Source organism: Astatotilapia calliptera, chromosome 16 (assembly GCF_964374335.1).
Source record: "Astatotilapia calliptera chromosome 16, fAstCal68.1, whole genome shotgun sequence".
In the NCBI taxonomy this organism is placed as follows: domain Eukaryota; kingdom Metazoa; phylum Chordata; class Actinopteri; order Cichliformes; family Cichlidae; genus Astatotilapia; species Astatotilapia calliptera.
In genome coordinates this window covers 10,879,609-10,897,174 of record NC_137437.1, presented here as the reverse complement: position 1 = coordinate 10,897,174, position 17,566 = coordinate 10,879,609, and the positions used below count along the sequence as shown (strand labels likewise).

The 17,566-nt window shown below is 41.9% G+C and overlaps 1 protein-coding gene across 2 annotated transcripts in view; it reads left to right on the top strand.

Annotated features, from left to right (window-relative positions):
* Nucleotides 1–17,566, top strand: part of dgkg (diacylglycerol kinase, gamma) — a 162,842-nt gene that overhangs the window by 93,291 nt on the left and 51,985 nt on the right. For both annotated transcript variants that reach the window (XM_080291182.1, XM_026145635.2), the window contains one exon: nt 14,827–14,891. In XM_080291182.1, the coding sequence (XP_080147308.1) occupies nt 14,827–14,891 (65 nt within the window). The remainder of the gene's footprint in view (nt 1–14,826; nt 14,892–17,566) is intronic.

Below are 17,566 nucleotides of genomic sequence, written 5' to 3'. Positions count from 1 at the left end.
AAGGCCGAATCTGAAAGCTTTCACAGTCATCTGTCCTTTATCTCGCTGACTTAATTGTGGATGACATAGTGTGGAGCATGTGGCTGGCTCGGTCAAGGCACTTGGAGCTGTTGAGCAGAAGGTATAAGATGATTTTGTGATTTTAAATGACATAACACTTTATTTTGTACTGGTAGGAAATTTTTCAAGTTGCATAGTTCCACAGGAAATAGTTTTATAATTGAGAAAAAAACCACAAAGCTGTGTGTATCATAAGGATTGAATCAATTCAAACACTGCAGCTTTGACAGCAGCACCTTGCTGTTGCCGCATTGAGCAGTGAGCTCATTGTGGGGGCTGACAGTATTACATTAGGCAGAGAGGATCACAGTAAGAACATCAGTAAGAACAATAGCAGCTCCGTATATCTCTGCACTGTTGCATTTTACAGCTCCATCACTTACAGCACCTCTGTTTCTGTGTACATTTTAAAATCTGGACTTAATCAGTGAACGGAATTAATTGGCAGTTATTGAAATAATATATAATGCAACTGGTCATACATTTGTCCACTTGGCTGAAATTGAACTAAACTTGAAAGCATATTTACAACTTTGCCAAAACAATGCTAAAACTTGGTCAAAGTGAGAAAGGAAAAATCTTCTTCCATCTCTCCTGAAAGGACATGCAGAGAAAGAAGTTGTTGTATAATTGATTGAAAAAATACACTTCCTTTTCCAACCTTCTCAGATTTGCACCCACACCATTCACGCCGTGTGGTGTCCTTGCGTACCACTGGACCATCACAGCATGACGGTGTCGTTCTGTGTAGAAGTTCTTGTGGTGACCCCTTAGCTGACTTTGTGGGACTGCACTCTGCCAGTAATTAAAAAGCAAAAAACAAAACAGGCACAATACAAAAAAGAACAAAGAAGGGAAATAAAAACAGAGAAAAGCAGTTGAGAAAGTATGTTTAAAATAAAACAGGAAGTAAACTGACTGGGACACCAAGAATGAACTCACACAAATAAAACAAAACAAAACAGGGAAATAAAGATGGAGGGAACACAAGACGCACAGAAAAGGGAAAGAAAAAAAACAAAGGACGATAAATAAATAAGGTTTAATAACGGAAACTATAAATAATTACATTGTGATCACAGGTAAAAAAAAAAATATATATATATATATATATATATATATATATATATATATATATATATATATATATATATATATATATATACGGACAAAATGGTGGTGGCTAACCAACCGGACATAGTGGTGGTAGACAAACAGAAGAAGACGGCCGTAGTGATCGATGTAGCGGTTCCGAATGACAGCAATATCAGGAAGAAGGAACACGAGAAGCTGGAGAAATACCAAGGGCTCAGAGAAGAGCTCGAGAGGATGTGGAGGGTGAAGGTAACGGTGGTCCCAGTGGTAATCAGAGCACTAGGTGCGGTGACTCCCAAGCTAGGCGAGTGGCTCCAGCAGATCCCGGGAGCAACATCGGAGATCTCTGTCCAGAAGAGCGCAGTCCTGGGAACAGCTAAGATACTGCGCAGGACCCTCAAGCTCCCAGGCCTCTGGTAGAGGACCCGAGCTTGAAGGATAAACCGCCTGCAGGGGCGTGCTGGGTGTTTATATATATATATATATATATGAGTAGTTGTTGTGTGACTGTTTAATCGTAACAATTTCATAACCAAAAAAAATAGTCAGTTTAACAGATTTACATTAGAATTCTTCCATATGTAAACATTAATTGGTAGATGGTTAAAATTAGATTGAATTGAAGTTTTTCTAATAGCCTGAAAAGATGACATTTCACCTTTCAATTTTAAGCCAGGTTTACATCTTCATAACGATTCTCACTGGTCATAAAAAAAAATCATGAATAAAAACAGAGGACTTAACCATCTCTGTACAGAGCCTGCATTGTACAACTTGCTAAAGTCCCTTCACTTGACCTGCAGCCTGGAAAGAATCTTGTGAAAAGAATTTGAGAGAAGGAAATCACACCATGTCAGCAGCCATTAAAGATGCCGCCTCGTGTTTCAATGAGGAAGCTGATCCCTCTGCAGTGTGTGCCCCTGTGTGGAAGCTGCTTTAGATAGGTGAACGGGTGTAGATGTGTATTTATGTGTCTGCACTTGAATGCACATAGCTGAGTGGTGTGCAGTGCAAGCTGATTCCAATAACAGTGTTACTGGCCAGTTCCTATTGCGTACCACAGTCCCTGACTGTGGGGGCGTAGAATATCACGAGCCTCTTCAGATGGAAATATAAGTCGCTGGCTGCTTTTTAACCAGGACAGTGAGGAACTACATTGGGGCAAATAATATGTTGTTCACTATAGACACCACTGTTGCTGTCTTGAATCCTCATGCATATCATCTTGCCATCTTGATCCAGAAAAAGCTTTTTCACTACAGAATTGCTCAGTCATATCACCAAATCTTGTTGCCTTTAGATAACATTTTTCCAGTTATTGATATTCAAACTACATTTTCTGAGAATTTATAAAACTTTTTGACAGAAAGTTCATGCTTGAGCTTGGAAACAGCTGACTCTTGGACAACCTCCTTGAGCTGAATAGTGAGTATGTTAAATAAAACAAAATAGACCACTACTCAGATTTTCCATATTATCATCTTGTCTGTTAAACCCCATTCCTGCAAGACTGCTCAAAGACGTCCTACCAATGATTACTGCTTTGATCTTAAATATGATCAGTGCATCTCTGTTAATGGGCTTTGAAGTACCTTTCGCCTTTCAGGTGACAGTAATTAAACTATTGCTTGAAAAGCCATCACTGACCAACCACAACACTAATAAAGGTAACAAATTCTCTTCTTATGGCCTCTGATAGTCGCCTCATTTCTATAATTGTCCTGTTAGACATCAGTGCAGCGTTCAATACCATTGACCACAATATTTTACTACAGAGATTAGAACACGCCGTAGGTATTAAAGGTGCTGCACTGCAGTAGTATGAATCATATCAATCATATCAGAAGAGTTCTGCAGGGTTCTATGTGAGGACCTTTTCTCTTTGCATAACATGTGTTTCCCAGTATTATTAAAAGGCACAGTATACATTATATATGCAGATGATACTCACCTTTACCTAGCCATCTCTCCATGACACTACCCAAAATACTGCATGCTGGAATGTCTCAAAAACAGGATGACTAATATAAATTATTCTAATAAAAACAGCTAAAAAAACAACCCTCAAAATCACACACACAAACTTTACACACACACACACACACACACACGCATGCACGCACGCACACACACACACACACACACACACACACACACACACACACACACACACACACACACACACACACACACAAACAAAACAGAAATAAACAAAAAGGACAGGACCATAACCAAATAGAGGGCTTAAACAATAACTTTAACTAGAATTTAAAACATAAACCTATGGTTTAAAACTTAAGAGGATGACAGCTGATACATAAACTGACCTAATTTTTAAAAACTTTAATGATGTAATATGAACATAGGATCATGGCCAAGCTTGAAACCTGTATCCCCTGTAGTCGGTTACCAAGATTACGTGAAGTACCCTCAGAAGGTCTGCTAGATGATGTTAATGCAGCACTACGGACGATACCTACAACCACGATTACCGACACTAACAAGCTGATCTACAATACGGCAGCAGTGATCAGTGAGATGCTTGGCTACAAGTTGAACAGCCACAAGGGGCAGTACCCTCCATGGAGAAGGAGGCTAGAGGGCAAGATCAAAGTAGCACGGAGGGAGGTTAGCCAACTAACTGAGTTGCAGAAAGGTGCGACAAAGAAGGTGCATAAGAAATACAGCAAGCTGTCCATACCTGAGGCCTTGGAAACTGCCAAGCAAAGACTCATAGCCTTGGCCAGCCGCTTGAGGAGGTACACCAGAGAGATAGAAGGCAGGAGAATAAACCAGCTGTTCTCCACAGAACCAGCAAAGGTGTACTCTCAGTGGCAAGGGAACAATAAGAGAACAGCACCACCAAGGCTGGAGACGGAGCAATACTGGAAGAGCATATGGGAGAAGGACGCAACCCATAACGGCAATGCTCAGTGGCTAGTGGATCTGAGGGCAGACCACAGCGACCTCCCTGAACAGGGTCCAGTAACCATCACAGTGGCAGATATCCAAGAAAGGGTCTCCAGTATGAAGAGTTGGACAGCACCAGGGCCCGACATGGTTCACGCCTACTGGCTAAAGAAGCTGACTGCACTCCACGAGCGTCTGGCAGCACAAATGAACCAGCTGCTAGTTAACGAGAGACACCCGGAATGGCTAACTGAAGGTCAGACGGTCCTGATCCCCAAGGACCCCAAGAAGGGACCGGTCCCCTCCAACTACCGACCAATAACCTGCCTCAGTACTACATGGAAGCTCCTGTCAGGCATCATATCGGCTAAGATGAACAGGCACATGGGTCAATACATGAGCGGGACACAGAAAGGGATTGGCAAGAATACCAGAGGCGCAAAACACCAGCTACTGGTAGACAGAACAGTCAGCCGAGACTGCAAGACCAGACTGACCAACCTGTGCACTGCCTGGATTGATTACAAGAAGGCCTATGACTCAATGCCCCACAGCTGGATACTGGAATGCTTAGAATTGTACAAGATCAATGGGACCCCAAGAGCCTTCATCAGGAACTCAATGGGGATGTGGCGTACAACACTAGAGGCCAACTCCAAGCCCATAGCACAAGTCACCATCAAGTGCGGGATCTACCAAGGAGATGCTCTGTCCCCACTGCTGTTCTGCATAGGCCTGAACCCCCTCAGTGAGATCATTAACAAGACTGGCTACGGATACCGGCTACGGATACCGACTACGGAACGAAGCAGTTGTCAGCCACCTCCTGTACATGGATGACATCAAGCTGTATGCCAAGAGTGAACGAGACATCGATTCATTGATCCACACTACCAGGCTATACAGCAATGACATTGGAATGTCATTCGGACTGGAGAAGTGTAGTCGGATGGTAACAAAGAGAGGGAAGGTAGTCAGAACTGAGGGGATTAAACTACCAGAAGGCAACATTGCAGACATAGAGGACAGTTACAAGTACCTGGGGATCCCGCAGGCGAATGGGAACCATGAAGAGGCCGCTAGAAAAGCTGCAACCACCAAGTACCTGCAGAGGGTCAGGCAAGTCCTGAGGAGTCAGCTGAATGGTAAGAACAAGATCCGGGCCATCAACACGTACGCCCTGCCCGTGATCAGGTACCCTGCTGGGATAATAAGTTGGCCAAAGGAGGAGATAGAAGCCACTGACATAAAGACAAGAAAGCTCCTGACCATGCATGGAGGGTTTCACCCCAAGTCCAGCACCCTGAGGCTGTATGCTAAGCGGAAGGAAGGAGGCCGGGGACTGGTGAGTGTCAGCACCACAGTCCAGGATGAGACAACGAACATCCACGAATACATCAGTAAGATGGCCCCAACTGACCGAGTGCTCAGTGAATACCTCAGGCAGCAGAAACCCAAGAAAGAGGAGGGAGACGAGGAACCATCATGGAAGGACAGGCCCCTGCACGGTATGTACCACCGGCAGATAGAGGAGGTGGCTGATATCCAGAAATCCTACCAGTGGCTGGACAAAGCTGGACTGAAAGACAGCACAGAGGCACTAATCATGGCAGCACAAGAACAAGCTCTGAGCACAAGATCCATAGAGGCTGGGGTCTATCACACCAGGCAAGACCCCAGGTGCAGGCTGTGTAAAGATGCCCCAGAGACAATCCAGCACATAACAGCAGGGTGTAAGATGCTAGCAGGCAAGGCATACATGGAACGCCATAACCAAGTGGCCGGCATAGTGTACAGGAACATCTGTGCCGAGTATAACCTGGAAGTCCCGAGGTCAAAATGGGAGATGCCCCCAAGGGTGGTGGAGAATGACCGAGCTAAGATCCTGTGGGACTTCCAGATACAGACGGACAAAATGGTGGTGGCTAACCAACCGGACATAGTGGTGGTAGACAAACAGAAGAAGACGGCCGTAGTGATCGATGTAGCGGTTCCAAATGACAGCAATATCAGGAAGAAGGAACACGAGAAGCTGGAGAAATACCAAGGGCTCAGAGAAGAGCTCGAGAGGATGTGGAGGGTGAAGGTAACGGTGGTCCCCGTGGTAATCGGAGCACTAGGTGCGGTGACTCCCAAGCTAGGCGAGTGGCTCCAGCAGATCCCGGGAATAACATCGGAGACCTCTGTCCAGAAGAGCGCAGTCCTGGGAACAGCTAAGATACTGCGCAGGACCCTCAAGCTCCCAGGCCTCTGGTAGAGGACCCGAGCTTGAAGGATAAACCGCCTGCAGGGGCGTGCTGGGTGTTTATATATATATATATATATATATATATATATATATATATATTAGGGGTGCAACGATACACAAAATTCACAGTTCGGTTCGATACTTTGCTGTCACGGTTCGATATTTTTTCGATACAAAGAAAAATGTTCATGCCTTTTTAATTTGTCATTTATTAAATTTTCACGGCACATTCCGCACCACATCTCTGTGCGTTCATCATTTGTTTGAAGCCAGCTCACCTCCTGCAACCACTTTTCCGAGAATACGCGCTTCTTTTGTGGTTCGGACTCCTTCTGACATTTCTTTGGAGGTGGAGGAACATCACAGTAATTGCTTAAAGGAGCTTCTTCGACATCTTTAAGAGTTCTAAACAAATGTCTGTCCTCCTGAAAATCTTATGTACGCAAACACGCGTTGCAACTTCTTATCTTTTTCGCATTTTTTATTTTGACAGCGAATGCGCACCTGCGGACCACTTATGTGCAGCCCTGGTTATTTAGCTCGTCATATTGCAGCCACAGAAATTCTTTTGTCCATGAAACCATAAAGCTGCACTTTCTTTTTGCCTTATAGTCTGATTTGTCATAACTTCTCCGTTTTGTGGTAAGCTTTTCTTTGGCTGTCGCTTCTTCACCCTGACCTGTCTTATTTGGCTCAGCAGAACTAAAATATATATCCTGCTGCTTTTACACACACACACACACACACACACACACACACAACGCTCAGCGATTCTCTGCGCGATCAACCTCTCACATGTTTAAGCTGCGGGAGATTTCACTTGTCATGTTTGCATAGTAAGCTAACGATTGATAAGACGATGTCAGAGGAATTGGTGCGCAAATTATCATCACTCACCAATCAGTGCTGTCGCTCTCTATACACAGTTTGTGCGATTGCAAAGTAAAAGCAAAAAACAAGCGCAAATTCAAACGCGATATAAATATGTCACATATTGACAGTGGCTCACCGATGCCAATGACATAATTACCCAGCTACATTTCCGAAAGAATGCAAAAGCATTGACATATATTTTTCCTTCCTGCGATAGCCCGACGGGCAGGGCAGAGAGAGATTTTGGTAGCCCGACTGGAAAAATTTTGCGAGCCCTGTATCTGATTGAGGAATCACTTATCTTTGGAAAAGAGAGTTTATTACAGAGAAATGGCTCTTTCCAAAATAAAAGCTATACTATACGCTTCTTCTGGGCTATATTCTCAGCAGCATATTAAACATAACAGCTCCCCATAAGGAGAATCGTGTGCTAACGGCTGTCTAAATGACTCTGGTAAAGTTTGTAGCATGTGCTTGTTGTTTTTGTCGGCTTCCACTTGTCTTTGCACTAGGATGATTTCGGAGTAAATGTGCAGTCATATTCGTTGTGTTCCCACTAGTGCTGTCAGCATAAATCTCGTTGAAATGACGTTAACGCCACAACACGGCAAATCTCCGTTAACGAGCTACCGTGGATCGCCTTGAGCGTGGGGCTGGAGAGCCAACACGTTAACGAGCTAACTGCGCTAACACACTAGCTCCCACCCATGTAATTGAGCATTGCATGGCACATCCAACATACTGTTTTACTTTAGTCCATGACGCGCTTACCTTCAGGGTCATACGTCACATGAAAACCAAAATAGCTCCAAACGCCAGATCTGAATGAGGATGGGGGAGGTTCAATTTGCCATGTTGCAAGGAGAGCTTAACTTCTGTCTCGGTAGCTTGCCCTGCGCTCAGTGAATCTGCACTCGACTGCTCCGCCTAGGCTGCACTGTCGAGTGCAGATCCACTGAGCGCTCAACACAGACAGCATCGTCAGAAGGAAAGTTGATAAAATAAATTAAAAACTTTGTATTGTTCGATACATATGCGTACCGAACCGAAAGCACTGTATCGAACGGTTCAATATCGATACGAGTATCGTTGCACCCCTAATATATATATATATATATATATATATATATATATATATATATATATATATATATGACAGAAAGGAAAAAGAACAGAATAATTGGTATAAATGGTATGCCATGTTTTCATGAATTCAGAGACTGAAAACGGCATCAGTTGAGAAAACTTACCTGGCCAGTGGTGCATATAAATTTGTGTTCGTGTGTGTGTGTGTGTGAGAAAGACAGAGAGAGGGATAGATAGAGAAAGAGCAAGAGAGAGAGAGGGGGACATGGAGTTATTCTGGCACAGACTGAAGGTCAGGGGAAGTATCAGTCACAGGAAGTCAGCGTCTGCCAGGTTCAGGCCAGGTTACCACAGTAATGAATGACCGTGCTGAGTGACACCTGGCTGGTCTTAAAGACAGGAGGAATAGTGCTCAGGGATGGTCTAACATGTGGACTCAAAAAGACACATCTAGACAATTTTTAAAGTCTTAAATATGTCTTCATAACACAATTATAGCAGTTGCCAGGTGCAAGGCATAGTCATCGACTAATTAGTCCTCCTTAAAGGACTAATAAAACAGTAGATTTTCACTCGTTCCAAAGAACAGTCTTCCATGATGGTTTGTGCTGAATATCAGGTCATAATGTTATGACATTAGTGTGGCTCAGTGATGCACAAATTAGCTAACAATAGCCCACTGTCTCCCATTCCACTTTTAAATACTGCAGGGACAACAAGTAAGTGTGCAGTCTGACAGCAATGTGCTCTATTGGGGTGATACGGTACTGTGAGGTTGGGCGCCACATGACTAATTACTATAGTTATTACTATAAATTCATAAGTGATATAGAAATGTTTAGCTTTCTCTGAATCAAACATGCTAAACTGAGCATTCCAGTACAAGAGTATCATGGCATTTCTCTTTGCTATTAAGTTAACAAATATAGGGACTCAAAACATAATAGGGCCACACTGACAATGTATTCCTCTGCCGGGTACTGTGGGCCCCACTGATGTGACATTTTCCATCCACCAGTTTTGTTGTTGTTTGTCACTCTCTGTTCCTTTCCTCCTGTTCACCTCACCCATCCCCTAGAAGCTCCTCTTTCCCCCACACACACCATGAGCAAAACTTCAAACGGCAAGATCAAAACAACCTTGATCACATAGGCAACTACAGGCAATGGCAAATGTCACATATTGTTACTGCCAGATTTATCAGGAGGACAGAATGCGTAAAAGTTGTGCTGGTCAGTGATCGCCTGTAGCGGTGGATTCAGGCCAGATTTGGTGACATGGAACAGCCTGTCATGTTTTAAAAAGCTCTGCAGCTACTTTGTGTTGTTGTCTGACCCTGATCCGTATGCTGTCCTACAGACTTTGCTCGTAATAAACCAAAATCAATACAAAAACAAAACTCCACCATTTGTACACATGTGACAAACAACTCCTTGGGCACAAATTTAAAGAAAAACAACCACTTTGCCCTCATTGAATTCTCACATGTTTATGTGTTTTTGTTGCTATGAGTAACCTTGCCATTAAATCAGAATAGGAATGTTTTTAAGTTATGGTTCCAGTATCAGATTCTCGTGCTCTAAAAGCAGCAGATGCAGCTCTATTTTAAGATGTGAGATTTGCTGATGCATGGAGATCTCAGAACATTGCCCTAGTGTCTGATTGAGTAAGTGCGGTAGCGTCCATTCATGATTTTCAGGGTGACAAGTGAGGAAGCTTGTAATCGCACCTGTCCGCTTGCTTCGTCACAGCCTTCCATTGTCCTTGTTGCACCAAACTGAAACACCTGGACAGGCAGGCAGGATGCCAGCCTATCATCACAGGTGCTTTCACCTGTCAAAATTATGGGATGCACTTTGATCTAAATATATTCCTCCCCAACCCAGTGTGATGGCAAAACATGTAATCCGATTGTTAAGTGATGATGTGACGAATCCTACTTCCAGGCCTAAAGTAGTCTGCGTTTAATATGGCTTTTGTGTTGTTAACATGTTTAATGTTTTGTATTTTCTTCTATTTAATCTCAAAAAGCTCCTAAAACAGTCAGTGATCACTGTTGACCTCCCTCGGCTTTTATTACCGCTAATCATTTATTTAAGCTCAGTTTTTAAAACCTTAAGATGTAACTACAGCACAGCCCATGCAGCAGTATATGAATGACTAACCTCGTATTGTGGATGGATTATCTCAGTTGTTCTCGTGGCTGAAGTTTGGTCCTTTTACAGCATCCTGCCATGCGATTACATTTGTTCCTGACCACCGAGAACACTCACGTTAACTTTTATCGAGTGCAAAAAAAGTTAGCTTGTTTATATTATGCTAACATAGCTGTGTCGCTAGCGGTCACGTAGCACATCATTATATACCAGCTAGCCAAACTTCAGTAACCCTACAAACGTCACTGCTGTTTAGTTTTCTGTCTTCATTTATGCTGGAAGTGATAGCAGAGCTGTACGTTTTAATTTGTTTCCAAAACCCCGCAGTCAGGACATGCTATATTGTATTTAGATAGAAGCTAGCGAGCTAACTCCCTGCTAACTTCTAACTCCGTTAAATGTCATAAATTCCGTTTTCATGGATGCCTGGATGTTAAACTCAATTGTTACACCTGGTAGAGCAGAACGCTGATCATTTTATTAAAGATGAAAGACTTTAGACAGTTTTTCAACTCTCAGTAATGCCATAGTGATCGTTTGATATATGGACCTGCAGCGGAGTTTAGGTCCAGACATGGCTAGTGACGTCAGACTGAACAACCGGATAGACAGGCCAGTCCACCGTGTCCATTTCCCACTTTGCCTCTCTAACCACGTGAAATGGACATGCATGCAGAAGTTGCCTAACTCCATGCACAAATTGCATGACCAGCAGGGGGCGATGATATATTTAAACCCACAAAGTCGCTAGTGAGCAAAAAATGTGTTAAGTACATTCCAGGGTCCTTAATCACCAGATTCTATTAAGCTTGGATGATTATATGTATATAGATGTAAATGTGTTAAAAATAGTCTGTTTAAAGGCTTTCATGTGATTATTTGCATGTTGGTTTGAAACAAAATACCTCGCTCTTCTGTTACTGCAGATTACCGCAACGTTTTGGGAAGACGGTGGACCGCCGTGTCTATTACACACTCTGTTGTGATATTGGGTTGTCCTTCCTTATTACCAAGCATCTAAAATGAGTTGAGTTTATTAGACAAGAATTTACAAATATCCAGTTTCCTGTTTTTCACTTTTCGTGTAAAGGTGTACCGTGGAAAGTACAGCTTGACCTTCCAAAACCTACATTTTTGCTAAATTATAAGATGCATGCTCACAATTATTCTCACAGCTTATCTAAGTGATGTTAGTGGATAAGATAAAAATGAGTAAATGGCACCCTTAGAAGATGAGGTTATGATTCTGTGCGGTAGCCTACAATATTGCATGAAATGTCCAAAAACTTTATCATTATTATTATTAGTGAGTGATGAATAATTGGAGGGTTTGGGTTAGTTCTAGTTGTTAACAGTAGTGGTCATGGCCCAATCAAAGGTAAAGACAAATCATTAATTTTGTTGAGCCTGTGGAAAAGCAGCAGTACGACTGTTTCTAACTTCTAATTGGGTGAGCAGTTTAGGTCTTCCACTGCACACCATCTTCACATAATCAAAGGCACAAACTCAGACCATGTAGAAATGTACTACAACTATACTCAGAGAAAGGCAGCAAGCAAAGGACCCCTGCAGGCACGCACACACTCCTTCATGCAAACCCATGTAGATGCATCGTTTTGGTATATTTACTCACTGAGCGTCACCGTATCTGTTGTAAAAGAATTTGCGTTGTTTTTGTTCTTGATCTGTTCTCGCTCTCTCTCTGTCCTTTGGTAAAGGTAACATGTTTAATGTAGCAGTGCATCATTACTGCCACGTTTTGGTCGGTAAAACTGGTCATTACTTCTGTCAGGGACTTTTTTCCCCTCATTTGCATCTTCTCTAGCTGCAGGGCATTGAGAGTATTAACTTTTCATTTACATGTGTGTTGTGCGGAACTGTTATTTACAATATTTAAGTGGAAAGACTGCTTTAAATGAGAAGCCTGGCAGCATGAAAATAACATGCAAATAAGCTGTAAAGGGATTATATTTACATGTGAACTAGAGGATGAACATTGTGTCTGAGTAAATACTGCAGATTATTTTTATCTTGCTCTTACTGTAACTCCAACGGTATATATCAAACCAGCGTGTTGTTCTTTTTCTTCTTTTTAACATCAGTGTAGCATCCTCAAGGCTAAATGCTATGTCAATCGAAAGATAGTCAATTATTAAACATCGTATGTATTACTTTAACATCTGTAAAGGCGACACATCCTGCTATCCAAACAGTCCCATATAAGGTTTTGTTAATAAAATAAGACGATCCTCAGGCTTTAGTGGAGCAGAAGAAGCTCTGGTCAAGCTCAAAGTTCAGATCAGGACTGCTCTGTGTCACAGATCTCATGCAATCAAATCTGTGCGTGTTCTGTGCGTGCTGCGGGTCTCCATGCATGTTTATGGTATTTTTGAGCGTCTGCAGTCTTAGTGCTAATTGAACTTGCCATTGTTGTTATTTATCTGGCTTGTAGAGTTAATATGATGGACGTATTTGAGTTGTTTTAAGAGGTAAAAAGAAACAAAACTGTGTACTTTAACATAAAGCACTATCAGGGGCTCTTGTGACTGTCAGGCTGTGAAAAATGAATCAAAATGAGCAGAGGACAATATCATTTCTTCTTAGTTTCACATGGCAAACATCAATTATGTCTCTGCTGGCGGCTGCTGTTGTTTGTTTGCCTATTTAAAGGGGTCATACTGAGGCTGCTCTTGTGACTGATCAGGGGTTTGGCCCAGAGGTGAGGGGTTAAATACACGGGGCAGGAAGGTGGGGTCCGGTCTAAGACCAGCTTCAGTAAACTTGTGACCCTCAGATCAGTGCTGTAATGTGTCATTAGCCTTAGCTTTATACTCCTCAGTGTCTTTGTGCTCTGTAGACTGAATTACAGCAGGAAATAGGAAGGGTTATTGTGGTAGGTTGGATCAAATTATTGTTTGATCAAAACACTGTCTTCATGCACAGCAATTTCAAGTGGGGAGAAATTGGTATGTAAATAGATGTAAATAACTATTATTTCTATTACTAATTACTTTGCCACTTATTTTCCTCTTTCAGTCAATTAATTGCTTCCTATTTAAAATATAGAAAATGAAATGAAAAAAGTAAAGAGAAGAAGTTTAGCTTGCTTGGAAACTTTTGATTAAACTAGCTAGTTTTCTGTTGAATACGGCTCTAACATTGGCCTAGCAAAATGACTCCAAGAATGCATTGATGACTCATCCACAACGGCACAAAAGAACAAAGAGCAACATCTAGACTGCAGATCTCAGATGTCTCAGGTTAGGTATTCATGATTCAGCAATAAGAAGGAGACTGGGCACAAATGGCACCTATGGGAGAGTTTAAAGGCAAAAACGGCTGCTGACCACAAAGAATACAAACATTCATCTCACCTTTGCCACAAAAACATCTTGACGATCCCCAAGACTTTGGGGAAAATATTCTGTGGAGTTACAAAAGTTGACATTTCTGGAGCAGTCTGGAGTCTCGTCGTGTCTGGCGGAAACAAACATGGTGATGGTATGGTGTTCGTCTGGGGCTGCTTTCCTGCTTCAGGATCTGGATGACTTTCCATGACTGATGCAACCATGAAGTCTGCTCTCTATCAGAAAATGCTGAACGAGAATATCCGAGAATATCGGTTTATGTTTTTCTGGCTTATTCAGCAGAACTGAAACTGAACTGAAACAAACCAGCAAATTCTGCTCTGAAACAACAAATTTAAACAGACCTGGCATGACCTCAAACAGACTGTTAATGCTAAAAAACAACAACAACAACAACAATAACAAAAGAAAAAACAAAACTGAATTTTCAAAATTCTTCAAAGAGAGGTGGGATAAAATTTCTCTAGAGCTATATGAAGGACCAGGTAGGTTTAGATCCTTTCCCCTTCATAAATGAAATCATTTAAAAGCTGTATTTTGTATCAGTGTTGTGGCTCGGTGATGTAGTGGTTAACACATTTGCTTGGTAACGGTTGCTGGATTAATTCCAGCTGGAAATCCCCCTTTGGAGTTGCATCATGGAGGGTATCTGGGGTAAAAAGGCCAAATCAAACATGCAGTTTTTTTGTCAGGTGCAGGTAATTGACATGTATAGGTAAAGCAGTAAATATGCAACTACAATGAAGGTTAAGTTATGAAATCCTTTTATGACATGGTTGTATATTTGGTAGAACAGAGTGGAGTGAGTACAGTAATTGGCTGATGAGTGTAGCGGTACACTCTCCGTCTCAGTTTTTACTGACTGAACCAGTAGCATTTCTGTTCTCATGCCTATTCTAAAAACAAACAATGACTGATGTATGACACCTTTTTTTATGCTGGCACAAAGCTAAGTTTGCATTTGACCTTTATCCAGCTGTAATAACACGTGAGGTTAAATTCACAATGTCTTTTCTGTTTTCTCCTCCAGGATGCCTCAATCGCCCATCGCTTTCATCTGATGCGTGAGAAGCACCCTGAGAAGTTTAACAGCAGGTTAGTGAGATATTTAGTGGGATTTAGCATAATATTTTGCTACTGCAAAAATTAGTTTACCTGCACCCAACCTCATACCATGAATTGATAAAAAACCCTCATAAATAACGAGTGACCTAGCACTTTAATCTGGAAACCCAGTTTCGTACTCCATAATTGTCACCGATCGATAACAGACCAAAACCTGCTGCAGAGAGGGGTCGATATATTGGCGGTGTTGGCCTTATTTGAGTTAAAAGGGACTGAGCTAGAAGAGTTGCATAAACTCTGCGTAGAGTACTCCAGGATCTATCCTTTTAATTTCTTCATTTTATTTTCTAATGTTTACTCGTTCGAGCACACAACTAATTATGAAATGATCTAGACATCCAGCAGGAGAAATGAGTGAGGGAGACTGTGATGACGTAAATGGGAGTTGAATCATTCTCATGGTAGAGAAGACACCTTTAAAATGGCAGGCCAGGACAATAAAAGCTCAGCTGCCTAATTAATAGTTACATCATCTGGGTGGCCGCCTCAGCCTGATGAGAGAGAGGGAGACGTCAGAAGAGAGAGTCACGATGATCCAGAGTTGATGAAATACCATCGCCTGGTTCAGATGGATGAATTCAATCTCACCACACCAGGAAGACATGTAAATGAGACAAAGTCAGGATTGGAGTCTGAGAGCAGCTTGAGGACGTCATCAGAATTTATATATCAAACTTTTATGCATGTTGAGAAAAAAATTCTTAACCTTAGCCCCATGTGTGAAATTATTGTGGGGCGCACTTTTCTGTTTTCCATAACAATAAGGCACTGTGTAAATATCACAGGTCTCAGCCACACAGACTGTGTGACCATCTCAAAAAAACTACTGTTTTCTTAACATAAGTGTAGCGATGCAAAAGGCCTTCTGACAGGCTCTGTTTGGAATTTTGTAGTATCAACACTACACCAGCATCCACCATAAGACAATTAAATAGCATTACATACAATACAATGCAACTTTATTTGTATAGCACATTTAAAACCAGAGTGCCACTGGATTGTCTGACTTCTCTATCTTAGAACAATTTCTGTTGAGATAAAGAAAATGTTTGTGTTAGTGGCCTTTGTGACCCATTGTAAAGTTTCATCTGGTCAAACACAGAATAAAGAAGACAAACAGTAGACAATTAGAAAAATGAAGTTATTCCCTTGTAAAATACCCTCTGCCTCAAACTACAGGCTACTCACAAATTTGATCTATCTCTTTTTAAACATAGACTGTATATAAAAGATGGACATAGCCCCCATAACATCAACTCTGCATTTTGAAGTCTCAGTTGTGTCATTGCTGCTGCCATCCTTGTTTTTGGGGGCCACAGTGCTAATTTATCAGCGAACACTTGAAATCTTGATTCACAAGCTGTATACATAAACTCTGTGGACACATTTACAATCGCTGGTAGGGATGGGTATCGAAAACCGGTTCTTGTTGAGAACCGGTTCCCACTGTTTCAATTCCTTGGAATTGTTTGCCATTTTTGCAAACGATTCCCTTATCGATTCCAGTCGCCCCGAATGACGTCACCACGTTGCGGAGCGTCATTTACCTGGCAGGAAACATCAAACCTTGAGGAAGACAGCAGGAGAAAATCACACCTGAAAGCTGCTCCTGTAAACTAAGAATGAAAACTTGGGCAGCATGTGGTCATTAACACTGGACAGAAGATTGGTTGCCTGGTCTCCATTTCTAATGCAACATTCAGGATCCACGTAAACGACTTAAAAGCATGGATCTATCCTGCTTTGTATCAATGGTCCAGGCTGCAGTTGGTGGTGTAATAGTATGTGAGATATCTTCTCTGCACACTTTGGAAACTTTAGTAGCAAGTGAGCATTGTTTAAACTCCACACCCTGACTGACTTTATCTTACTGATGTTGTCGTCTATCCCTTTACGACCAATCTTCTGATGGTTGCTGTCAGCTAGATTACATTTCATTGCATCAGGTTATAAATGTAATAAATTTTTGATGCTATGAAGTTGATCTTTTTTAAAGCTGTGGGGACTGACTTGCTTTTATAGCCAGGCCCGTGTGGCCATTAGAGGAACTCTAGTTTTTGGTACCTCGCACTGGCTTCATTTTTTAGCCCTGGAGGTTGATTGGACTCATTGTGATATCATGGAATTAAACATAAACCGAATGCCACTTTAGGAACATTTTGCATTTAAGTTTTATATCCGTTGCAATTGAAATTACACACACAAAAGAGTAAGTGTTCATGGACCCACGAAAAGCAACAAAATGTTTAAAAAGCTGCTTCCTTTTCAGCACCCTTTACTACACTTGTGAAGCAATCGTTCAGAAGAACAGTCAAACAGCAGCAGACTGCATCAGCCTCTGTAGACATAAACTGCTGCCCTGAGGGGAATGACTGTTGATGAAATCCTGCTTTGCTTGTTGTCTTTACTGTAGCCTGATGTGTATGAATGTGAGAACGTTCTCAAGTTTCTCAAAGCAAATTATGCAAAATGTCCCCAGTGTGGCTGCATGAAGATCTGCACCTATCGTTTGCTTAAAAGCCGTTCTTTGTTTACTGTTGACCATGTGTGATTGTGCTAAAGTGCGCCGAAAAGCACAATCCCTGAACGCGCTGCTCTGAAGGTTTGAAATCACAAGTTAATTAGAGAGTAAAAGCAGCCGTCCT